The sequence below is a fragment of the Anabrus simplex genome, chromosome X, assembly GCF_040414725.1.
Source record: "Anabrus simplex isolate iqAnaSimp1 chromosome X, ASM4041472v1, whole genome shotgun sequence".
Classification (NCBI taxonomy): domain Eukaryota; kingdom Metazoa; phylum Arthropoda; class Insecta; order Orthoptera; family Tettigoniidae; genus Anabrus; species Anabrus simplex.
The window spans coordinates 161,095,941-161,123,538 of NC_090279.1; the positions used below are offsets into that span (position 1 = coordinate 161,095,941).

Consider the following 27,598-nt stretch of genomic DNA (forward strand, 5'->3'; position numbering starts at 1 on the left):
CAAAGAAAAAACCCATTCACAGACAACAGCGTTACCTGACAGTACTCTGCCACAGTTTCCAGTTTGGAGCAGAGATGTGGCAGCATCTTGACAGTGTTGCTAGCGAAGGTGACAGGTGAGAAGGTGTCGAGGTTGGCGAACCCTACAGGAGACATGGAGGCACATTTCAGACTTGAAGTACGTTTGACTGTTGCAGTAAGGAAGTGCTCCAATTTGGCAGAGAAGTCTTCTAACAGGAACAACAGCAGAGGAGGGGTGAGGCAAGCAGTATCCTGAAGAAGTAGAGCACGAACAAAATCCTTAGAATGAACGTACAGTAACTCATAAAAAAATAGGGTGGATCACGGTGAGTGTAACAGTTTGGTCTAGAGAAGAAAACAAAGTCATGGTGAAGCCAAAACTGCCAAAACTGGTTAGGGCATTTTTGTGGGGACTGAAAACAAATATATCACCACAAAGAGGGAACGTGCTAAAAAACCACTTAAATTAAAGGTTAGGTTTGAAGGTAAAAATAATTACAATGAAAACAAAGAAACAAGTGTTTACAATTATAATTAATAAAATAAATAATGAAATAATACATTTTAAGAACACCAACATAGTAGATCATCAAGGAAAAGCGTTCTTAGAGACGCAAACTATACACGTTGCATACAATTATATTTAAAGTTATCCTAGGAATGTCCAACATCTGGATGATTTGCACATGTTTCATGTATAGATTAGCATCTGCTTTCTCAATAAACTTTAATTTTTCATCATTTGTAAACTGTCTAGCTTTCTTCTCCACAATGAATGTCCCGCAAACTACTGTGCGTAAGTACAGTAGGCATGTTGTTACACGATGCACTCACAAACGTAAAATTAAGCACCAACATGTCACACGAGCTACCACTGCGCGATCCAAACAAACACACGTCCACGTCAAAGACTGGCTTGAGACTGACGCTCCCTGCAGCTGTAGGCTGACAGGCTAGGGCCGTGAAATTACGCTCTCTACCAAATCCTCACCCAGGCTAGTTGTCGCTGGCGCATCATGTGCGCAACGTGGCCGGGAATGCTAATTTAAACTTCTTATGGTGGGAATTACAAATGTACTAAAGAGTGACGTAAATGTGCTATCCACCGAGCTCGATAGCTGCAGTCGCTTAAGTGCGGCCAGTATCCAGTAATCGGGAGATTGTGGGTTCGAGCCCCACTGTCGGCAGCCCTGAAGATGGTTTTCCGTGTTTTCCCATTTTCACACCAGGCAAATGCCGGGGCTCTACCTTAATTAAGGCCGCGGCCGCTTCCTTCCACTTCCTAGGCCTCTCCTATCCCATCGTCGCCATAAGACATATCTGTGTCGGTGCGACGTAAAGCAAAAGAGTGATATCCAGGTTTCTTAAACAAGTATTTAATAGGACATGTCAGAATAACGACATAATAACCAGGGAAACATGCCAGAGAGGGATGTCTTAACCAGTTTCGACTGTATACAACTAGATAAAATTCTCTCTAATAATAATCACAGTGACTTCTTCCAATTAGCACCTTTCTTTTCAAAAAATCATAAATCTAAAAGCATATAGCACACAAATTCTCCAATCTCAGGAACATTCTGTTTTATCAAGGTAGAAACCAATGTGAATTGATAATGCTTGTGTTCACACCTTGTCTGGAGTGAGGACCAGTTTCTCTCGCAGCAGAATGAGGACATCAACGTCTAGCTCCCGCAGAAAGCCCCTGTACTCTGGCAGGCTGGCTCCCAGACTAGCAGCAGACAGAGCATCATTAGCCGTCGACAACACCGATGGCTCGTCGTCTTCCTCATCCTCTTCTTCTTCCACTTCAGCTTCTTCTTCTTCCTCCTCATCTTCAGCACCATGGTGCTCTGTAGAGTCATCTTCAGCCTTCTTCTTTTTCTTCTGCTTTTTACCCTTTTTCCCCTTGCCCTTAGATTTTCTGAACGAAATGAAAAAACCTTTAGTAATAATAAACAATAGAAGATTTGAAAAAGACAACAGACAAAATCAATAAACTCACAAACAAACTAGCCTTAAACCAAGATCAACAGATGGCCAATGGAATGGGTGATTCCAGACAAAAAAACTGAAGAACCCTTTTTATAAAATTGACTAAAGTGGCCCAATGAAGACCTTAAATAAACAAATAAATAAATAAATAAATAAATAAATAAATAAATAAATAAATAAATAAATAAATAAATAAATAAATAAATAAATAAATAAATAAATAAATACGTGAAATCAAGTCATATATAAAGACTAGCTGATGTACCCAAGCTTGTCGAAGGGATTCTCAGACTGACTTTGTGGTTTTCTTAACTGAAGTCAACATAGATCATTACAAAAACGTCAGTAGGAATGTAGCGATTAAAAGCAATGTTATCATATAAAATACTCGATCAAATTAACAACCGCACATTTTTTCATTTTTAACGAACAGTACTACGGTGCCGATCTAACAGTTCAAAGTTCCAGAGCTGGAATGACCAGGCCGCAGACTGCCGTGAACATTCTTCTGCCATTATTCTGTTAAATACGTACACTGCTCATTCCAATCAGTGCCTCAGAGTAGGGATTGAATAGCACGAATTCTATGATGAACCGGTGTGTTACAATACCGGTAGTATCAGAAAATTTATGAACCAGAGGAATGGCATGCTAAAGAAGAAAGTTATCAAACTCCTCAGCTACTTCCTGCCAATATTCAGGCAGGCTGTCGCACACTGTATGACCGGATGAGTTGGTCGTGTGGTTAGGGGCGCGCAGCTGTGAGCTTGCATCCAGGAGATAGTGGATTCGAACCCCACTGTCGGCAGCCCTGAAGATGTTATTCCGTAATTTCCCGTTTTCACACCAGGCAAATGCTGGGGCTGTACCTTAATTAAGGCCAAGGACGCAGGTAGTGAGAAAAGAGAGCAAATGAATGAGAAAAGTATAACCATGTAAACAAAAAATGAACAAGGATAATCTCCACATCTTCATACACTGTTGTCTTCAAATAGATAGCATTCCATTTCTTCCTTTTTCCTATATATATATATATATCCAGCTTTTGTCTTATCCTACATTTCCCGCATCAAGACTGAAAATCTGTCAAGACGGCTTCTAAATGAATGTTGATGTCTGTCCCCCCTGAAGAAGCTGGAAAGAAAAAAAACTCGCCGGGGGGGGGGGGGGGGGGGGGCTGACAAGAACTGGGATTGATGAAGGGAGCTCATCTATTTAAAAACAGCAGTGTATAACAATGTGGACATTTTCCTTGTCCTCTTGTGTTCTGATTGTTTTTCCTTGCCTCCTCCTCCTCCTGTTGCTTCGTCTTCCTACAGTGAACTCTCATGATATTTATCCTCTTGCACTTTTGTCTTCTTCGTTAGCGTTGTCCTACAGGCTGGTGGGGTCCGCTGTTTTCGCTCTCTATTGCCGCTCGATACGATCATGTGCCTGTTTAAGTTACAGGCCTGTGCAAGGTGTCAAACCAACATTGCCTTGGTCGTCCAACTGGCAGTTTCCCATCTGCTTGCAAGGCAAAATCAGTCTTTACCACTGTTGCTGCTTCTTTTTTAAGTGTTTGCCCTTAGCAGCGTAAGGGCAAATCACATTGCATTTTTCTGTCTTTCTATATATGACTTGATGACTTAATTCCAATGTCTACCTACTCAGTAATCTGGCTTCTAGCTGTAATGTTAGATAAGCAGAGATGAGCTTCTATCCTGTTACACACTGCTATAGATAGCTGTGCTGCAGCTATTAACTCGACACCCGATACTTCTTTGACACGTTCCACAAGCTTTCACTAGGAGAGGATATAGATGAAGACAATGTTACTGTGTGCCAAAATCAGGAAACTGAAGTAGACCAGATTTTAACAGTCAAGAAAGTAATCAAAAGTGTGAAGGAAAGTAAAGATGAAAGTAATGATGAAGAGAACATAACAGAAACAGTGAGACTAAAAGATTTCTCCAGTCGAAGCTTGAGTGTGTAATGTATGATGATTATGATGATGATGAAGTTTAAACAAGCCTAACATATAGGTCATCGGCCCTATACAATGTACATAATGGAGTATGTGACATAACCAGATACTGTAGGTGCGGTAGCGACAAAGTGCTTCTAACATATAAGCAATAAATTTCATGGTTAGGCCTGTATTGATGGATATGACTCACTTTTTACAAACTTTAGTTTGTTCTTCCACCTAATCCATACACAGTTTTACTTTCAAATGTACGGTCGAAACTATGACATCGGTCGAAACTAGTATTATAATAGACTAAAGTTTGTAAAAAGTGAAGTGCTTCTGAAGTAATAGCATGGCAAAGCATACCGCCATCAGTCATCTTCATAGCGGTGACTAAGAATTCGGAACATATTTCATGATGAGTGATATTGCATGTAGCAATCTCAAGGAATAATGTTTTCTAAACCAGTCTTTTCTTAAATGTATCAATGCTTCATTGTAATATTGGTTTTAATAATGAACAGTAGACATTCAATTAAATTTCTCAGTCAGTCTCAGTAATCCAGCACACTAATTTGGCACCACCCTGCGCAAGAAATCGCCAGATTAGCAAGAGTCTAGTGTAATAATAATAATCGCCATCAATACACAAACAGAGATCATTAACATACTATCACTTTACTGCTGTAGCCAGGACTAAACCTGCCAACTTGAGTTGATGAGCCGTACAGTCTACTTCTGATCACTTGAGACACCTCTATATGAGCAATGAAACAGAGAGGCTTTCTCAGATGAACTCACCTCTTTGCTCCCACCTTCTTGAATTTCGCTGGCTGTGGAAGCTTCGGTATGGCATAGAACTGGCAAGGAGGAGGCACGTAGTCAATAGCATGAGGTAGGAACTTCCCTAGAGTTCGCTGCAGAGACACTACATCAGCCAACCGCTGCAGGACCTGGGAGTTGATGATTATGATCATAATAACAATAATAATAACAACAAGACAGTAAATAACAGGAAAGTAAAAATAGTGAAATAATTTAAATACCTAGGATAAATTATATTATACAACTTGGGCGAGAAACCTGCATGGCAAGAAAGAACTAATAAAATGATAAATGCTTAAAAATTAACATGGTCTACATACAATTAAAAATGTTTATTGATCAAAACATTACAAGACGGTGGTTCAACCAGGTGACATACAGTAACGAAACTCTTTTTAATGTCACTCAGAGAAACAGAATAGACACAAAATCCCAAAAATGGAGAGAATAGCAGCTAGAAACATGCATAGATAAACAATATAAAAAGATGGACAGTGGTGGATATTGCCACATGAAGTGCTGTACAGAGAACTGGAGCCCATCACAGATACTATACGGAAGAGGATTTTTTTTTTTACATTATGAGGACACCAGAAACCAGATTAAGCAGAAAAATTATAGCGAAACTCTGGAATCTGAAGCAACAAGTAGGATAGATTAAGGAAATTAGAGAGGATATGGCAGAACTAGAAATAACTGTGGACAATTTGCAAAACAAAACAGAAAATTTAAAGAAACTGAAAAACATAAAAATAAGATTTAAACAAAAAAATAGACAAATGACATACAATTAAAAGGGTATTTACAGATGAGGAATGAGAGAAAAGGTCAGAATGAAAGAAAAGCTACCGGGCAATTCGGAAAGAAAATTTATTGAACAAGGTGACCAGAAGGTAATTAATTGAAGTGGCCCAATGAGGCTATAAAAGCAGAATAATAATAATAATAATAATAATAATAATAACAACAATAATAATAATTAGTTAAATATGGAAGGACTCTAAGGCAAATGGAAAAGAATACGGGTACATGTGGTCTGTGAAGAAAGAAAGAACACTGCAATAGGATGAAGGAGTATTTGAAAGAAAGAGAAAACATCAAAGACTGACAAACTGAAACCTACATGTAGTCCCTAGCAGGCCATAATGGCATAATGATGATCCAACTCCTTGGCTGAAAGGTCAGCAGGTTGACCTACGGTTCAGAGGGCCATGGGTTCGATCCCCAGTCAAACAATGGATTATAGGTGTGTGTGTGTGGTTAACTCCTCCAGCTCAGAGGAGGAGGGAAGAGTTTGTGTTCATCTTAATACACATCTTCATTTGCATACAGCGCATCACACTACAAGCCATCACAAAACATATACCCCAATAATGAATACTGTATATCCGTCGCCATAGGGTTGGCGTCAGGTGAAGGCCAGGAAGAATGAGAAGAAAATTAATATAATATTTATTATCCGTTGCAAGACTCTACAACAGGGCCTCTCAGGGTGCATGCGCTTGGTGCATGCACTGTGCACGGTGCAAAAGAAGACTTTGCTTGGTTGACCAGAGTGCGGACCCCCCCACTCCTCTATTTGGAGCATTAGCGCTGTCTCTCTCTTTCCTCACGCCTGTCTCGCTCGCTCCCCCTGTCTCCCTCTTCACACTTGCTTCATAGCGCTTCAAATCTGAGCTGACTGGCGCCAAATAGAGTCGAGCTTAGCCAAGTAACCCATAGACGAAGCGTTGGTCCGAGCCAAGAAGAGCAGGACCGATGCACAGCGCACGGCTCTTGCACCTCGATTTGCACGCGTGAGATTTTGGGCGTTTGAGAGGCCCTGCTCTACAATTTACATGCAAGTATGCAGGTGACTGTTTACTGAAATGTAGCGACAAGCTACGGGACTAGCTGGGAGAGAGGCACTCTCCGTATTAAGAGTTATTGACATCAGGCAGACATTCATCAATGTACAAATTAGCACAATGAGAAGCCTTTTATTTTTAAGTCAATGAAAATAATTTAAATAAAAATTAAATGGCTGGTACATACATTTTACAATAATTCACTGCCAAGTGGCATCTGAAGTTGAACTTGTAATTTCATCGACCATGTCACTTCTCTCTCCTGCCACATCGGTCAGAGCTACTATCCAATTCCCTAGCTGGGTTCCTGGTCACTGTCTTCACCACTACTTTCCAAACTAATATTTATGACTATTATCTCAATCTCCTGTTCCATTAGTGTTCTTTCTTGATATCTATAACTTTTGTGCACTTCTACATACAATCTTCTTTCGTCACTTCCCGCATGCAGCGGCGTGTTACTTCTTTCACAGCCAACAGTGAGAGATTGGAGACGACGTATGCACCTATATTTTGTTTCACTAAGTTCCAAAGTGTGGAGAAGAGTAAGACAGTAGTGATGACGAGAGGTAATAGAGAAGTTAAAAGGGAATATTGAAGTAAATGGAAGACCATTAGAAGTTGTTAAAAGTCTCAAATATTTGGGGAGTATGCTAGCAGAAGACGGGAAAAATAAATGAAGAAATCGGAAAGAGATTCCAACAAGCCAATGGATTTTACCAATGTGTGAGGGGCATTGAATGGAACCGGGGCATCCCAGAGAATTGCAAGGAAATTCTGTACTCATTGTACTACACACCAATTTTGACATACACAGTGCGCACACGGACAACAACAAAACGTCATGAAAGCAGAATCCAATCAGCCGAAATGAAATTCCTTAGAGGAATAATCGGGAAGACACGAAGGATAAGAAGTTATTATATTAATAAAACCACCTTTCCAATAGACAATAGTCCTTGATATTTAGAATAAAACCATTTAATTACAAGTAGGACATGTTTCGCTCAATCTTAGTGAGCATCATCAGCTATAGATAACATAATCCATGGTGGGTCAAGACCCTGATCCTGGTATATATAACGAAAAAACGTCTAATATACATTGATAAAATACGAATTTTAATAATTTAAAAATAATCAATAAGATTATATTATGTGTATTAAAACAAATATTGATCATTGAAATTGTTTAAAATGTAAGTGGAATGAATGACATGAAATGTTACTATAGTATGTAGTGATTAAATGTTCGTATAAATCAATGACCATAATAATCTTCGCTCAATTGCATTAGACTGTTTATGATTAAAAACAGTTATTCACTTTAGGGTGAGCTCTTGTAATGAACTATGATGATGTTTTTTAAAATAAACATGATGAGGAATGCTAAAATCACATATTGGATGAGTGTTTATACTGGATGTGATGGATCATCTTCCGTATCGATTCCTCGCTATGCGCGAGCGAGTCGATCTTGAGCGAGACTGTTCACAACTCCGACTGATGTAAACAAACATCGGGTTAACATGTTTCCACAATAAGTGCAATGACAGCCATTGTCAACTCCTTAGAAATAAAGGTTGAAGTTAATCATTGCTTAATTTTAATACTATGTACTGAAATAGAATAAGAATGTGATACTTCTCTTTCTCAAGGTAAAGCAGTATGCATAACTAATTTCATACGTTAGGTTATGTACTTTAGCGTCTTGTTAAATTTCAGAAAGGCTGTTCCCATGTAAATTTATAGTGAAAATGTTATTATTCCACAGGGAGCTTGAAATGTGTTTTCATAATACGTGCGTGGTAAACCTAGGTTAGTTGATGCCGTTTGAAGTAAGAAAATGGAAATGTTTGCCACAAGCTTCTGGAATAATGTTATTACAATTTTTAAGAATGAAACTGAATATGCGTTCAGAATATTGGAATTAGAAAATACATGCTAATGAGTAAGCTGCTGCTTAGAAAACGTCCGCGAAAATGTTTTAACAAACCGATTGCTGTTTCATACTGATTTTAATGTGTGTTAGTGTGTTTGGTATCTTTCCCGACTTTTATGGAAAATCATTATAACGTCATAAGAATAACCTTAAACCGAAGCGGTTTTTCATTCACTGACAAAAATCTGTCAAAATGAAGCACAAACGCAAGTATAGTGCAGTGTGTAGGGTAGATATCTGCTTGTTTTATTGCTGTCACTATGTAAATAATGATGGTATAATTTATGTTATTACAGGCAAAGATCTCGAGAAAAGGTTGCTTTCTACCAAAACCTCGATTTAAGGTTAAAAAAATCAGGTCCCTGTAAAAGCGTTAAGTAGGGGTTCTACTGTAATTTCCTCGAATATTTACAAGCTCTCTAATACAAAATAGAAACGAGCTTAGTGCTAGTGACAATTACACACGTGTGTAGACTGTACCGCACCTCTGATTCAACCTACTTTAGTAACCGTTTAATAATTTAATTTTAATGCATTCCATTTGGCTTAACCTCAGTAGTGCTGTATAATTTTTATATGCTCTTTCATGTTAATAAGAAATTTCCTTTCACAAATGTATAATGTGTCGCCCTTTCAAACTTTGTAACCTATGACTGGAAAGAGCAATGGAAGGAAAATGCCAGGTTGGCAGACCTAGAACCTGTGAGATGGATATGTGAAGACTGATATTGAAGCCAGGGAAAGGAAATGGATAATATCATAAAGAATAAGACGTTCATGAACAGAAGACTGGAAGACTCTAATCAACAGTTCGTGGGAAACTGGAACTGTAAACTGATGATGTACAATCTGTTTCTAATTACCTTGGAAGTATTGTTTCAAAAGATAATGTACAAAATGTACCATGTACCCATACTAACTCACACAGCTGAGACATGGACTTTGACTAGTAGGCAACAGAGTAGAATTCAGGCCAGTGAGATGAAATTCCTAAGAAGTATGATAGTAAAGACAGTGAGAAATGAAGATGTTAGGAATGAAGTTGATATAGGAAAGCTAAATGAGAGAATTGAAAAGAATAAATTAAGGTGGTTGAAATGGCGTATGGCTTTTAGTGCTGGGAGTGTCCAAAGACATGTTCGGCTCCCCAGGTGCAGGTCTTTTAATTTGAAGGCCGTACGCGACCTGCACGTCGTGATGAGGATGAAATTATTATGAAGACGACACATACACCCAGCCACCGTCCCAACGAAATTAACCAATGATGGTTAAAATTCCCGACCCTGGCGGAAATCGAACCTGGGACCACTGTGAGCAAAGGCCAGCACGCTAACCATTTAGCCATGGAGCCGGGGTGGTTTGGACATGTACAGAGCATGGAGGAGAATAGAATTCTAAGACAGATGCTTGAGGCAAAGTGCGAGAAGCAAGAGGAAGACCTAGAACAAGGTAGATTGAATCAGTGAGGAGCAGCATAAAAAGATGAAATTTAGACTGGGACAAGATCATGGAAGAGGAATAGTGGAAGGAAAGAGGAAGATGGAGAAGTGCCATAAATACCCCGACCTGGCAGGAGCTGGATAAGGGGAAATGATGACGATGATAAACACAAACCAAGAAATACTGAATGGGACTTTGAAAGCTTCTCGATTTTATTTTCAAGTGCGAAATCTACTCTGGGATTATAGAATTCTCCGGAAAGCAAAACAGACCATATTTCATACCTACTTCATTCTAGTTCCTACGTATGGACTCAAAACATGTACCCTACATAACAAGGCTAATAGTAATGAAATGAAATGTCGTATGACTTAGTGCCGGGATATCCCAGGACGGCTTCGGCTCGCCAGGCGCAGGTCTTTCTATTTGACTCCCGTAGGCGACCTGCGCGTCGTGATGAGGATGAAATGATGAAGACAACACACACACCCAGCCCCCGTGCCATTGGAATTAACCAATTAAGGTTAAAATCACCGACCCGGCCGGGAATCGAACCTGGAACCCTCTGAAACGAAGGCCAGTACGCTGACCGTTCAGCCAATGAGTCGGACAGGCTAATAGTAAAATCCAATCAACAGAAATTAAATTCATCAGAACAATGAACCAAAAGACAAGGAGAGAGAAGATCTGAAATGAAGCAAACAGGAAGGAGGCTGCCAACAACATACCTGTTACTGAGCTTTTAGGAAGACGCAGGTTACAATGGGTTGGACAGAACAAGAACAGGAAGGAATTACTTCAATATCAAAAAGGGGGGGGGGGGGGCAGACAGTTCAGTAGGGAGGCCATAGAATTGATGGACGCAGTGAAATAGGAGGTCAGCAAGAGGAATGCCAAGTCGAAGGACACAGAGGAACAGAAACTAAACTTTGATAGGAAGAAGTGGCGAGCGCTTCTACACAACACCTGGAAAACTGGAGCTGGACGATGATATTTTTCTAAAATTAATAATTTAGGGGGGGAAAAAAGTAAAAGTATTACAATTTTACAATTTCATAACTGATTTTAAGAGAACACATAGACTTAACAAATGAAAATATTACACAAATTCCTCCAGAAGTGAATCTCATCGCTTACCATTGGTTTCATCCTTGCCCGCAGCTCGGCGTCGCTCTGGTAGGAGAATGCACTGAGCAGTTCACGGAACCAGTTGGTGCAGAAGAACATGCAATCAAGGAAGAACTTGAGCTCGTCAGGGTCTTTCATGTTCACTTCTTCCCCGCCCGGCAGAACTGGCATCACCACTCCACAGCCCAGAAGCGCAGCCACATCACCCAGGTGGCCATCACTGAGGTGTTTGATGCATCGCACCAGACGAACACTGGGATTCATGGTTAACATCTTGGAGAAGGATCTGTAGAGAAAGGAAAAGACATCACAATTTACAGATAAGACTGGCAGATGCAAATTAGTAAAACAGCTGTAATTTAAACAATTTCATATGCGATTCGCTGTCTGGTAACAGTGGGTGTCTAGAAACTTTGATGCTGCCCAAACTGAAGAAGACTTCAATTATACAAATACATGTCACTCACTCACTCGGCTTCTGAGGGACGTGAAGTTTCTGAGCCGATCTCTCAATTCTCTTCCATCCTTTTCAATCGTGAGCCTGCTCTTCCCAGTTATCAATTTGGAGGGTCCAGCACACCTTGTTGATCTCCTTCTTCCAGGGGCTTTGGCGTCTTCCTGAAGGTCTTTTTCCATTAAGAGATCCTGTGTATAGATCTATTGGTGCTCTGTTATCCTGCATCCTCAGTGCATGCCCAGCCCAGAGCAGTCTGTTGGATTCTATCGCACCCATTATAGTGCATTATAGTGTGTTGTTGAGAGAGGGTGTAAATCTCATAATTAGATCACTTCTGCCAGCTTTGAGAGATAGGATCGAACCATGGGCCAAATATTTTTCTATAAACTTTATTCTCAAAGGCTTGCAACTGCTGCTGCTCTTTCTTGGTTATACTGCATGTCTCGGAACCATACAGAAGTACTGGTCGAATGATTGTCTTGTAAACAATCATTTTTGCATTCCTTGTTCAAAACTTGGAGCCTAATATGAGACTCATACTGTAAAATGCCTTACTTGCATTCTTAATTCTAGCTTGGTGTTCCTGTTGCCTTCGGTTTTGCTCATCGATTAATACACCAAGAAATTTAAAACTCCTCTACTCTTTTAAATATATATTGCCCAATCTTCAAAGGCAATCTGTCAATCTCCTACAGATTCGGTCTCTGTACAACCACGTAATGCATCTTTTTATCATTTACCTGTAAATCAATTTTTGCTGCCATTTCCTCTAGTTCCACAAATAACTGCCTAATTTCTAATTCATTATGGCCAATAAGAACAATATCATTTGCATATGCAAGGACTTTATGTTGTCTCCCTAATGTGATGCCAGCAGGTACAAGAGATAGTTTCCTGATAATCTTCTCCAGTGCAATGCTGAGTAGAAGCCGAGATAGTGCATCCCTTGTCTCAGACCAGTTTTATTCTTTAAGGAACTTGATTTCCTGCCCTTGAGCAAAACACAGCTAACATTACCATCCATACACAGTTTGCACATGTTAATTTTATGGGAAAGCCAAACTCCATCATTATGTTCCACAGCCCTTCTATATGGATTGAATCATACGCCTTGAAAAAATCGATAAAGTGATAATGAACCGACTCCTTGTGGTCCCACACCTTATCATTAATAGTCTTAATTGCAAATATTGTGTCTGCAGTGGATCCGTTACTACGAAAACCATTCCGATAGTCCCCAATAACATTTTCAGCAAATGGTTTTAAACGCAGTAAAAGAATAAAAGATGGAATCTTTTAGGTCGTGTTTACAAGAGGTATACCACAATAATTTTGAACTTCTTCCTTATCCTCTTCTTTATGAATTGGAACAATAAGTGATTCCTGCCATTCTTTTAGAATAACTTCATCGTGCCATATCCTTTGAATACATGTCTGTAGAGTAAATGAAACTATATAGAGCATAATTAAGTTTACACACGTCGGTCATTACAAGAAATGGAGGGACACATATAAGTGGAAAAATCAAGTGGTATACAGAAATATATAGGGATATGAAAAGGAACACACAACAATATAAATATGAAGGGCGCACTATATTGTTTTACACTTTACTTTTTGGACGTCTGGGTATGGTTCACATTTCACTTTTGAAGGTGGTGACATGCAACTATGTCTTGTTCCACCGTTTGGTAGCAGTACACGCACAGGGGCCAACAAATGCACTCGTAATAGCCATTTCATAACAACACCGTCAGCGTAGGAGCGGACAACATGGAAAGCAACCGTCAGGGACAGCGCTATACGACTCGATTAAGAGATGATGACCATGAATACTGGTCAAAACCGGTACCAATCTTAGTGAAATAGGAATGTGAACTTACATTTCTTATTTTAATAGTATCGATGCTTGTTGTTTAAAGGGGTCTAACATCTAGGTCATCTGCCCTTAATTAATAGTACTGAAAGATGGAACCATTATATACTTTCTTTTAACTTAATATACGGCTTGGTTCCTATGGAAAGGAGGCGTGACCACTGCAGAAATTCATCGTCGATTGGTGGCAGTCTCTGGAGAACGAGCCGTCACGGAAAACAGTTTATAACTGGGTGGAAGGTTGGAAAAGTGGACAAGGGAACCAGTTCTGGAAGGAATGTGACAGTGTCAACACCAGCCAACAATGCCCGGATCGAACAAATGCATCACATTTACGGAAATGCAGGCAGGCATGGGAATTAGCTGAAACACCCTGCAGCGGATCGTGCACAGCCATTTACGGTTGGGGAAGGTATCATCCATGTGGGTGCCTAGACTGTTGTCAGGAGACAGAAAGCAGAGGCGAGTGAACATATGCAGAGAACTTTTGCAAAGCCATGATCAAGATTCAGCCGACTTCATGGCTCGGTTTGTGACTGGTGATGAGACATGGCTCCATTACCATGAGCCACAAACGAAACAACAATCGATGCAATGGAAGCATACGTGCAGTCCACCGCCAAAGAAATGTCGAACAGTGCCATCAGTTGAATTTCTGCCGTGGTCACACCTTCTTTCCATAGGAACCAAGTCGTATAGCGCTGTCCCTGACGATTGCTTTCCATGTTGTCTGCTCTTACGCTGACAGTGTTGTTATGAAATGGCTATGACGAGTGCATTCGTTGGCCCCTGTGCGTGTGCTGCTACCAAACGGTGGAACAAGACACTAGTTACATGTCACCACCTTCAAAAGTGAAATGTGAACCATACCCCGACATACAAAAAATGAAGTGTAAAACAATATAGTACACCCTTCATACAAGGGCAGGTCAGTGTGGGAAGAGGAGTCGAGGACAAATATCAAAACATGAAAAGACAAGGACAATCTTCACATTTTCATATACTGAAGTCTGGCAATAAATGGGCTCTCGCCATATCAATTTCAATTCTTTGATGTCCAGCCCCTGACAAGTTCATTTCTGCTTCCCAGCTTCATCAGGAAGGCAGGCAACAACACTCACTGAGGGGTCAGGGGCTCAGAAGAACTGGGGCTGATGAGGAGAGAGCCTATCTACAGTGGAACATCTATTATCCATTCCCGGAAACTACGTTTTCCTAGATTATTCGTTGGAATTACACGGTCCCGCAAACATTCTAATTAAATCATGTTGGAAAAATCCTGCATTATCCGTTCCTTGACAAAACTATTTCCCGGATCAACCGCCCAGAAATTTCAGTCCCATCAACACTAAATCCTCGATCAAGCATTTTTCAAGAAAAAGTATCTCACGAAAGGACGGCAACGACATATCTATGGGCCTTGACGTTGTAACTGTTCACTCTGATAAGCTTCCACTTGAGGAGACGAAAGTTAATAGCTGGGGCACATGAATATAAATATAAACTATATATGGCTTGCCCACAAATTGCCATGCAAATAGAATCAATTTTCACTCCATGGTTTCCCATTTCTCTATGTATTGTTTGGGCTCCAGCATTACAGTTTTAAACAAAACTGTACAGCAAAATTTATATTTAATAGCATAGAGACTTATACTTAAATCACAGGGGTAGGATTTTAAATAATTAACCATTAAGTATCGCTTTGAGAAAGAAAATTAACGCAATATCTGGTCAAATGAATTTATTAAACAAAAAAATGAGATGAGTCGGAAAAATACCTTTTAGCTTGGAGGGAATTAAGAATTTAACATTACTGTAATTTACTGTTGCTTGCATTTTCTAATTGTGGCTCACCAATTGTAGCTTACATTGAGGTCATCTGTATTCCGTGGTTACTCATTCCCCTTTCCTCGTTGCTGACTGGCTCCATTTCCTTCTGCGATATGGTTTGGGCTATCTGGACTAGCACTTCCTAATTGCCTAGTCTTTAAATTAGACATTGGCCCTATGCTTGTGACAACTGACCACCGTTGATCGTATGAGAAGAAAATTCAGTGCTGTGAATTTTTCCATGTTATCAGAAATCTTAATCCAACTTAACTATTCTACTGATATAATACAGACTTGTACCAAATACCGTGGACTTGAACTAACATAGTTCTTCGTCCAGAATAATATAGAATATATCAGAAGCCGTATGCTTGTTTCGTCTCTCCCTGATCCGACATCACAGCAGCTACGTACTGCATCTCGAAGCAACAACTCGCTGTCCCGAAAATAATAATTGTATCTCAAAGCGACCACTCACTGTCTCAAAAATAAATTGTAGTTGTGTTGAGGATTGCTCCGTGCAAGATAATATATCCGAGCTCTCCCCACTCTTGGTAACTGTTCCATACCAAATCTCTTTACAACGAAGCATCTGATTCATAGATCTCGTATCATATCTTCCCTCTCTTCATTCTTCACAAGAACCCAATAGGCGTGTCGATGACGTAGTCTCGTAGCTTGCTAGCCTAGCGTGCGGGTCGCTGTATAATACATTGTTCCTGAGTTAAAACCCGTGAGTCATTCCAACTTCCCAAGCTCAAGAATAACTTTTCCATGTACACAACACGAGATGAAATGACACAAACTCAGACTCAACATACTGACCATATTTACAGTATATAATGAATTCCTATCTTATAATTTAAATAATAAATGATGTTCTAATATATACAATATGATTCCAAAAGCCTTATTTACAACTGATTGAAGTTAAATTAATATGTCTTTATGAATAATTGCCGATGGCGGATAATCTTGATATCGAGTGATATCACGTAATAGGACTGTACAATAAATTAGTATGGCTGGAGAAGCCTGGACGGTTACAATGTTAACATCCCGTCACTGCATAATTAGAGCAAGTATTGTACTGGGAAAGCGAACGGCGGTGAACTTTCATAAGGGACCATCTTAGCATCACATTTGGCTGGTATTATTAAGGGAATCCTCGGAAATCAAAAAGCAAAGAGTGGCCACTACAAATGGGAGACAAAGCGATTTTTGACACCTCTACTTGAAGATGGAATGAGTTTAGTCCAATGTTCGTACTTGTAAAACATCTACATTAAATCCAGGGTGAGATATTTATTTTTGAATATTTTCTATTGTACCGGCGAATAGGTTTTCGTCACTTCCTATAGGGCACTATATGTAGGCCTAGTCACTGGGCTTTCAGACATGAATTGAAATTGCTCCTTCCAAACACAAATCTAGTACTTTTATATGATCGGACACGATCGTGTTGTCAAGCACAAAAAAGATGCTACACCTTACATATATGATGACATTACTGTTTTGGCTTTAATATAATACGGGGATAATAACGTGATTACCATTAACTGAGGAACTATCTAACGCCGAGATGGCAACCCCAGTCTAGAGCGCCAGGAATAATGGCTGAGAGGATTCACCACACTGATCCATCTTTATCTTCATTCTATTTTTTGATCCTTTTCTTGTTCCTTTAATTTGAAAGATGTGACATACTAACCTGTTCTGGGCAGATTCCTTCTCAACAAGTTGAGCCAGTCCAATGCAAACATCGTCTTCATCTTCGTCAGGAGTACTGTCATCCATGTCTTTAATTTCATATTGGAGCTCCATACTGGACCTGAAGCACATTATCAACATGTACTACATCACTTTAAGAAACACAGAAATAAGGAGTTTTAATTTAAATAATGGGTGGGTCTATATGCATAGTTCTTCCCTAATATTTCCTCTAAAGGGAGCTTAACTCTGAGTGCCAAGGGATGATTCGTCATTTCTCCGTGAACTCGCCAAAAGTGCAAGGAATGATATTTCATCCCTCGTGTAGACTCTTTTAGAAACTGCCGTAGTTCTTACTTTTTCAGTAGATGGTAGCATATATCAGTATATTCTTATCAAGGAAGGTGTGTAGGCTCCAAATTTACCCCTAGGAGCTGCACAAAATTATTTATTTTCACGTGACGAATATTTAATTATGTGAACGCCGTGCCCGTAAATCCCGTGCATACGTCAAGGTAGATGGCGGACTTATGCGACGACGTGTTTACAAACGATGATGATCTAGCTGATTACATAAACAGTTTACGGAATGACGATTATGTAGAGTCAGAAAGTGAACTGGACTTCATAATAGTGTTGGAAAGTAACAAAGATTTCTGTGGTAATACTGGTATTAACAAAAATATCACAACATTGCCATTATTCCCTGATAGCGATTTAACCATACCAACCGTCTCATCCTTTCCTCAAGTTACCTGGGCCGAAACATTCCCCTCCTTGTGGTGCTAAACCTACAGCTTGTACTTTGATTTTTATGACGTATTATCATTTCAAATAACATAATTTTATCCAAAACGACAGTCAAGGGGGTGTACTACAAGAAATATCAACAGTTAGTGTGTCATGCTGATTTTTAGAACTACACATTTGCCTTGAAATGTGGATTTTAACTGAATTTAAAATTTTTAATTATAAATATTTTTTTAGATATGAAGTGCCATTAATTCAAAGAGACATTACTTTTATGTAATAGGGTATAAATTGAGTAAATTGAGACTCATGAATTTTTTTTCTAGAGTTGCACATTGGACAAAAACTGGGTGGCACTCTTGGCTAGTACCTAACAAATCATCTATGTGAATGGAACGCAGCTCTAAGGAAAGAAGAATGAAGTAGTCACCACAAAATAAATAATACAATATATATGGAAATACATTCAGAGGAGAGAAACTACAGCAAGAAGATAATTTTAACCCTGTGCTCTCACGCACAATGTACAAAGAATGTCAGGCTGATGAGTAGCATCTTTCAAGTCCCAATTTAAAATGTAACCAAGTGTAAAAAATAATTCAAAATTAAAATTACAGATAAAATGTAGTAATCCCTGTGGAGTGAAGCCATCCTAGTGAATAAGCACAGAAAATTTGAAAAGTATCTGTTTGGTAATTCAGTAAATATGACCAGAGAAACGCATGAAATTCAGAAATCCAATGTGCGTAAATAAATTAGCAAATGAGCCCTGTAGTGACAAAATTAGAAACTACGTTCTTTACTCTATGGAAAAAAAACCTTGAGATATTGTCACCTGCTGCTGATAATTGTGCTATAAATGCAGAGAGTAAGGTTTCAAACAATGTACTGTTGTTGGCACTTTACACACAAATACACCAAACAACGATATATCATTTTCTGGTATTCTAAAGGTTAAATATTTGGGAGGCATCATTGAGAGAAGTGGGAGAAACAAGAGAAAAATAAACCAACAAAACAGAAAGGCACACCAATTCTTGAAGTGCTTACGAGGTTTAATAAAAAGAAGAGAAGTTCCACAGAGGTGCAATGAAATTTTATTTAACACCTACTACATTCCCATACTGACATATGCATCAGAGATAAAAGTAGGATACATCTGTTTAATTAAGCATTTTTTATTTTTATTTTTCGAACTGCCTTTTGTGCCATCCTACTTCATGTGCTCTATATATAGACTTTACAGTTTTTCTGAACTTACCTCTTCATGTCTACACTGAATATGTTTCGACATTTACTCCTTCACTCCCTCCCGCTGAAATTTGACTGGTCGCCATATTGGATGCTCATCTGTATCCTTCGCTGTCATCGTACATCATCGGCTCAGCTGTTTGTCATGCTTACACTTTCTAAAATTCTCTCTCCGCCTATATATTCTCGCCACCCTGCCTATTTCAGCAGGTGGAATCGAGACTGGAATGAGCACAGGACCTTGTCGAGGCATAAGAACTTTCTCTGCCCATCACTTCGCTGCTGTACCTTGAGGTGAGAGACATGGAGACCTTTCTATTTAAATTTTAAGTCAACTATTCTTTTCTACGACACCTTGGCGGGAGTTGAAGGAGTGGTCTGCACGTTGTGGACAGTCAAGATAACCTTCGCAGAAAATTTGCATTATCGATGTCAAATTGCAATTACAGAACTCAATGGCCATCTACCACAACCTCTATACATCTGACATACATCTCGTGTTGTGTTTTTCTTGGTACCCTATTTCTCCCATTCATTCATTCATTCATTCATTCATTCATTCATTCATTTATATCCTAAAGGCAAGGCCTTGTCGCTGCAACCACATTCCTCTCTCCTCTGCTGAGCGTTTCAAGTCAACATTTTTTTCAAATTCAGCCTGTTCATCATGAAATCCACATACTTCTTCCTCGGCCTTCCTCTTCACTTCTTACCCAGAACTTTTCCTTCCAGCAGAGTCGTGAGGAATGTGTTATGTCGAGGTGTGTGGCCAAGGAATTTGGTTTTCCTCTTTTCTATAGTGTTGATCAAATCCGTTGTTTCGTCTATTTCCTTAAGGACCCTATTGTTTGACTTTTTCTCTATCCAACTAATTTTCAGCATCCTCCTCCATATCCACATTTCCATTGCTTCCAGGCGTTTTATATCCTGTTTTGCTAAGACCCATGTTTCGCAACCATACAACAAAACACTCCACACAAACATTTTGGCAAATTCTTTCCTAACTTTAATGTTAATGTTCCTGCTTGTCAGAAGCTGCTTCTTGTTACTGAAGGCTTGTTTAGCTAGAGCAATCCTCCTCCTGATTTCTGTGGTGCACCTGTTGTCCTGAGTGATAATGCTTCCCAAGTAGCAAAACTGACTGACTTGTTGTACATTTTCATCACCTACCTTAATGTTTATTGGTATTTCCTCAGTTGATTTCTTGACAATTAATACTTTTGTTTATGAGGTGTTCAGTTTCAATTTTGATTCTTGTAGTGTTGATGTTAAAACTCGTAGCATTTTACTTATTTCCCTCTCTGAAACTGCAATTAATGCCATGTCATCAGCAAACCTTATACAGTGAATTTGTTGTCCGTTAATTTTAATTCCTTTGGTTTTTTGCTTAAGTTTTTATCATGTTGGTGATGAGTTTTTAGCTCTCCTCAACCATATCTCGAATCTGCATTCGAGCTATAGAAATTGGTGTCATTCGGAAATTATTTCCACCTTGTATTCCACTAGTACCCTCTGCGTGGCTTTGCTTACATTATTTATTTGATACCATCTTCGTCATTGTAACTATGCGATTATATTGCTTTAATGTTTTCTCTTGGAATCCTTAAATATGGTCTGGTACAATTCCGTGCCCTAAGTTGTAGTGTTATCTTGAGGGCGAGTCTATTACCCTTCCACTCATTGGTGGTGGGCCATGCTGGCTGTTGGCGTGAGACACCAGGCTTGAGTAATCACTGGAGTACGCTGGAAGCAAGACGTGTTTCGTCCTCACTTCTGGATCGCTTCCTGATCTACCACATGGATACTGGATAACAGTGTTTCTGCATAAGGACTTAGTCCTTAGTGCTGCTTTATCAGACTCGGGGAACGTCTTCCTTTTATTATGAATTTAGTAACTTCAAGTATATTTCATTTACGTGAGTAATGGATACTAGCATACTTCTGCAAACTCCAACAATGCAAGTAAGTCTCTTCTGCATTTCTGTCTTGGATCTGCTTCCTGCTGCATGAAGAAATATGAGTTGAAAATCTTTCATCTTGAGTATCGTCGTGGGTCTCGAATTTTTTAAGTCATCTAGTTTTTTTAGTTACCTTAGATTTCTCTAAGTTGGGTCTCCAAATTGTACCTAGTTATTCGTCAAAACCGTTTGGTGAAAAGAAAGTGTGATTAATTAAAAACAATTTATTTAGTAATACTACTGAGTAACTCTATGAAACTACTCTGTGTATAATTTTAAAACTACGCGAGATTTCACGTGGGTGCCAGTCTCTTGATTTGTTTTAATTTCTTGTTTATCTCTGTTTCTGCTCATTTAATTTTGACCGTGTATTTGTAGTTTTTCCTTTTAACCTTCATACTTTTTTTGTTGGACCAGTGATGTTTTGGTTCATGTTTTGTGGTTGCGAAGGTCTATTGGCGTGTTTACGTCACCAGGGTAACTGGTCGTGTTTGTAATTGTTTGATGTTGTTTGGTGGCGTTGGGATTCTTTTAAAGATGTGTGCGAATTTTGTTCTGCTTCTTGGGGATTTTTCATTTAGTTATCCTTGCTTAATGTAATTTTATTTATCCCCCTACCTCTTCATTCTTATATTTTTCTGGCCTCCTGCCGGTTTATATCTGCTATTTTCTCATCTGCGAGGCAAATACTGGGGGCCGTGAAATCTCCGAGGTGATCGACCTAGCTGTTTGCAGAGTAATGAAAATGCTTGTACGTTAAAGAAATATTGTGAAAAGAAAATATTTCTGGTAGACGCAATGCATGAAACATGTTAAAAATTTCACACGAAGTTTGGTTGTTTAGAAGTTATGCAAATGTATCATTTAATTTTATTTCTCCATCCGGACGGTACATTAAGATTTTATCCCTACACTTAATTTCGTAACCCAGTTTGGGTGGTTTTAATTTTGGACATTTTCCCTGATAGTGATGGCTTAATTCCTTTTTAAAAATAATAAATACTTAAGTTATGTTCATTATGGAAAACTTGTTCTCTTTATTGTAGACTAGAAATTTACTGCCGTACCAACAATTATTTTGGTTCATGGTCTCTGAGTAACTGATTGTTTTAACTAAGGTAGCGGTAAGTGTTTGATGGTAATGAGTTGTTTTTGGTGTTGCCTTTAATTTTCTTGCCTATGTTTAACTTCTGCTGCTGATAGTCGGTAAGGCAGCAGAGTTAAGATATGGCCTCCTCAATGAATATGTTGAACAAAAATGGAGGTAGTGCGCAACCTTGTCTCACTCCCCTTCTAATGGATGCTGTCTTAACATTACCATTGATTTCTTTTGTTGTGCTTTGATTTTTGTACAAGTGTAAAATGAGTCTTCTGTCCCTCCAGTCCAGTCCTATATTCTTCATGTTCCCAAAGAGTTGTCTCCAGTTTACTTTGTCAAAGGCTTTCTCTATATCCACAAATGCAACGTATGTTTTGCTGTTAACATTCAGTTTTCTTCCTAGAATAGTTCTTAATGCTAGAAGAGCTTCTCTTGTTCCCTTCCCTGTCGTAAAACCAAACTGATCCTGCGATGTATAATGTTCAATTTTCTTTTTAATCCTGTTCTTAATTACATTAAGCAGTATTTTGGATGCGTGCGATAGCAGTGTTAGTGTTCTATAGTTGGAACAGTCTTACTATTAGTAAAGTCTCCAGGAATTTTGCCAATGTAATAGCATCTTGCAATGATATTATACAGTTGTTTTATTCTTTCTCCTATTACCTTGAGAAGTTCTGCTAGTATGTCATCCGGTCCGGTCCCATCCTGACCCTTTATACCATAGGTTGTACCAGCTATGTACCTTGTATAAGATTTCCCTTGAAGGTTTCACATCTGTACGTGCACGCGTGTTATTAAAGAACTTGTCACAATCACTATTCATTTTAAGCATGTGCTGTGATCCTTTGGAATAAGATTTTTCTTCACGTCTCACATCTTTTTTTGCTAGGGGCTTTACGTCGCACAGACACAGATAGGTCTTATGGCGACGATGGGATAGGAAAGGCCTAGGAGTTGGAAGGAAGCGGCCGTGGCCTTAACTAAGGTACAGCCCCAGCATTTGCCTGGTGTGAAAATGGGAAACCACGGAAAACCATCTTCAGGGCTGCCGATAGTGGGATTCGAACCTACTATCTCCCGGATGCAAGCTCACAGCCGCGCGCCTCTACGCGCACGGCCAACTCGCCCGGTCTCACATCTTTAAACACACTTATGTTAACATAATTTCTTATAACCAATTTCTTCTAAACATGTACTTTGATTGCTTGTAATGGTTTTTGTGTGTATCACATACTCACCCATCACAGCATTCATCAAGGAGCTTCTTACCATTAGCATTGCTGTTAGCTTTAAGTCTTCTTTTTCTTTTATGATCGCATAGGATCACTTTAGTCAGTCCGTCGTTCAGGTCTCTTTGAAGGGATTGTTCGGGTTTTGCGGTCCTCCCAGTACTTCCTCAGATGATCCGATCTTCGTGCCCTTTTCTCAGTTGAAAATATGTGTGTTGTTGGTTTGTTTGTGTAAGGGTAAAGCAGAGGTTTGTATTCTTGAGTTTTGTATTCAATTTTATCTTATTTGTGGTGTCCTGTTGTAAGGCCTATTTCCTTTAGATCCTCTCGTACTTCTTTGATCCATTTACATCCTGTTGTGGTATTTTTTGAGACGAGATTGTGTTGTACTAGCTGTTTCAGAAGTCTTGAATCCTGCATCTTCATGATCTGTCCAAAGAATCCCAGTCTCCTCTTACGCAAAGTATCTGTAAAAGATTCTAGCTCTTTGTACGCGACTCTGTTAGGTATTATCCACTACTGTCCATCTGTCTGATATTTTTTGTTGATGCAGGTTCTTCCAATCCGCCCTTCAATTTTCTGAAGTCCAGTCTCTGATTGTTTATTCAGGCAAAGAAGTGCTTCTGCTGCATATGTAGCTTCCCGTTTTATAACTGTGTTGTAGTGTTTTATTTTTGCATTTATTGATAAACATTTCTCTCTGTAGATATCCCATAATTTTTTTGTTTCAGCTAATCGATTTGTTCTTGTTTGGATTGAGATTTTTTCATTTAGGTTATGTGTTATTACTTCTCCAAGATATTTAAATTGAGTTACTGTTTTGATTTTATTACCATTAATGGTAACTTCTTTAAGTTGTGTTGGTTTTTATAAAATATTAATTATTATCATTATATTTGGAAAACTCATTATTCATCTGCAAACTTTAAATATATTAACTTTTCCTCAAGTTGTTACTCCTGTTAGTTATCAGCTGTGTTTTGAGAGTTAATGTATATCCTAAATTTATTGATATCAATTTGTACAATCCATTCTTACAGTCTTTTAATTCATAGTAAAAAAAATCTTTTCTAATTGTTATACCCTAAATTAATTTATATCTATCTGTATACTCCATTCTCACAATTTGTATTCAAAAATCTTACTAAATTGTTCTTGCTAGTAACAGTTATTGTTATACCTTTCTGCAGGTTTGAAAAGAAAAGACAAAAGAAATTTTATTTGAAATCCCGTTATCTTGTTTATTTATCGGTCCTGACGATCCTCTTTCTTTACTACTGAGCCCCTCTTGTTTTCATTCCACTGCACACATATACATTTACTGGGATTTTACTGATAATATTTGTTTACATTAGCGTTACCCCTGTGGTGACGTTACACTTTACGTCGCACCGACACAGATAGGTCTTATGGTGACGATGGGACAGGAAAGGGCTAGGAGTGGGAAGGAAGTGGCTGTGGCCTTAATTAAGGTACAGCCCCAGCATTTGCCTGGTGTGAAAATGGGAAACCACGGAAAACCATTTTCAGGGCTGCCGACAGTGGGGTTCGAACCTACTATCTCCCGAATACTGGCCGCACTTAAGCGACTGCAGCTATCGAGCTCGGTGGGAAGAATGTTAGAAATGGGAATGGATGTAGAGAGACCAAGAGGAAGGCCAAGGGACAGATAGATGGCTGTAGGGCATTAAGGAGTGTGTAGAGGCTGGAGGACTTGAATCAAGAAAGAAGAGAACAGAATGCAGACAGACAGTAGACTGGAAACTGTTGATAGTGATGATGATGATGATGATGATGATGATGATGAATATGGCCTTATTATTATAAAATTCTTTGTCATAATTTAATATGAGTCTGTAACTTTTAGTTGTTTCATAGATCTTGCTGATAGAGTGACATTCATTTTGCTGTACTGGTTTTCTAGTTCTCAGTACTTAGAACAACCCTGCAGCCAATGACCAAAAACTAAACCAAAAACAAACGAAAAAGACTCACGGAAGTTTCAGCTGCTTCTTATAACATATATAATTCTCCTCAAAGTCTGTGCCAACATGGTTGCTGATCCAGTCCTAGAACAAGAAAAAGTATGTTGATACAAGTAGAACTTTGAACCCTGGGTTCAAACCCACCACGCAAAACAGACAAAATACTCACAATTAGATTGTTGTCCAAATCTTCCACTTTGCAGATGACAGCCGACAGCTTATCAAAGAACAAGCCAATTGCTTCAGGACAGGCTTGTGTGCTGGTCATCACAAGTTCTGGAAACAAGTTAGAGAAAAATATCATACTTCTTTGTAATTTCATCCTGATTTCTACCGAATCCACAGCCTGCTTCCAGTCATTCGACCGGGTCAGGAATAGAATGAATGGAACCCCTATCTAGCAGTGAGGATACAAATTGTGCTGGCTGCCGAGGCCTGTCACACTACTCTGGGGCAATGATTAATGACTGACAGATGAAATTAAATGATACTGAAGAGTGCTGCTGGAATGAAAGATGACAGGGAAAACCGGAGTACCCGAAGAAAAAATTGTCCGCCTCCACTTTGTCCAGTACAAATCTCACATGGAGTGACTGGGAGTGATGATGATGATGATAGATGTTTAAAGGGGCCTAACATCTAGGTCAATATCTGATTTTTTTTTCTATTTGATTTACGTTGCACCGACACAGATAGGTCTTATGGTGACGATGGGACAGGAAAGGCCTAGGAATAGGAAGGAAGGGGTTAATTAAGGTACAGCCCCAGCATTTGCCTTGTGTGAAAATGGGAAACTATGGAAAACCATCTTCAGGGTTGCCGACAGTGGGGTTCGAACCCACTATCTCCCGGATGCAAGCTCACAGTTGCCCGCCCCTAACCGCACGGCCAATTCGCCCAGTAAGTCGTCGTCGTCATCATCATCATCATCATCATCATCATCAATGTCCCACTCCAGTCGCCCGGGTGTGGTCATCGGTCCCTAATGGTACGAAATGAGATGAAATGTAATGACAATTTAAAAGTACAAAATCATCCACTGACCAGAATTAAAAACATGATGACGAATGAATAGATGAATATGAATTTAAAACAATCAGAGGATCCGACCCGCAATGCCCCACATTCCCAGAAACTAACGTTAATCAATAGTATTACTGACCAATGGACTGCTTCTAAAGCACAATACTGAATCAATGATGCTTGTAGTCTAAAGGGGTCCAAAATCCAGGTCATCGGCCCCTCATAATGGTACTTATCTCTAAGAAAGTAGAACCATGGTATTTGTGTCATGTTGCGATACTAATCAAAAGTAGCATAGACTCGCGGTATTCCACACATTATGGTACTACTCACAGGTAATGTAATGCGCACATATAACACATACCTATGGTGTTTCTTACATTACGGCGCCATTTACAGACAACACGAACGTATGGTGTTCCTCACATAAGTGTACTAAGCACAGGGACTCGTACTATCCTCTGGTGTTCCTCATATAGTGGGTACTAATCATAGGCAAGGCAGACCCATGGTGTCGTTCATATAGTGGTACTAAGCAAAGGTACTGTAAAACCAGCCTGAAGCACACACTGTCGCTACTGATCACAAACTTATTGTGTGCCAAACATAGTGGTACTATGCACAAGTAAAAACTACCCATGGTGTTCCCTGCGTGATGGTACTAATTACAAGTAGTCTTATGGTTCTAATTCTATCATCCCTTGGTCACCCCTTTTAGTTGCCTCTTACGACAGGCAGGGGTTACTGTGTGTGTATTCTTCGTCTGCGTCTCCCACCCACAGCGGGTATGACCAGGATTTGAACCATGGAACCCAGCAGTGAGAGGCCGGCGTGTTGCTGCCTGAGCCATGAAGGCTCCAAAATCTGTAATAATTTTACCTGGAACACTGTGTGGCTGCCATGGGTTACCTGCTATGAAGGCAACGATGGAGCACTTTTGAAAGAATCACAGAATGTTCAAGATAACACGGCAGGCCAAGATACTATTGAGGAACTCCATCATTACATAAAATCAGCTTCATGGTCTGTATCGCACTTACACAGATTCACAACTAAGTACAGTAGAAGTCCAATATAGCGAGTACGGCATATAACGAGAACTCTGTTATAGCGACGGCTTTTTTCTGTCCCTTCAAAATTCCTATATTAAACTGTGTATCGTCCTTCGGTTACAGCGAGAACCCTATCACTAGCGCATCCATTATTACGAGCGATTAAGCGCGCGCGAATTTTTCCGTTACCGATATTTATGCACCCCAGCGATGATACTGCATACGATC

At 39.4% G+C, this 27,598-nt stretch overlaps 1 protein-coding gene across 1 annotated transcript in view; it reads right to left on the bottom strand.

Annotated features, from left to right (window-relative positions):
• Positions 1–27,598, bottom strand: part of Fancd2 — a 147,846-nt gene that overhangs the window by 42,094 nt on the left and 78,154 nt on the right. The window contains exons 12-18 of the mRNA XM_067158781.2: positions 25,465–25,571; positions 25,306–25,379; positions 17,025–17,144; positions 11,157–11,433; positions 4,768–4,919; positions 1,653–1,944; positions 36–272 (exon numbers count right to left, since the gene is read on the bottom strand). Coding sequence (XP_067014882.2) covers positions 36–272; positions 1,653–1,944; positions 4,768–4,919; positions 11,157–11,433; positions 17,025–17,144; positions 25,306–25,379; positions 25,465–25,571 — 1,259 coding nt within the window. The remainder of the gene's footprint in view (positions 1–35; positions 273–1,652; positions 1,945–4,767; positions 4,920–11,156; positions 11,434–17,024; positions 17,145–25,305; positions 25,380–25,464; positions 25,572–27,598) is intronic.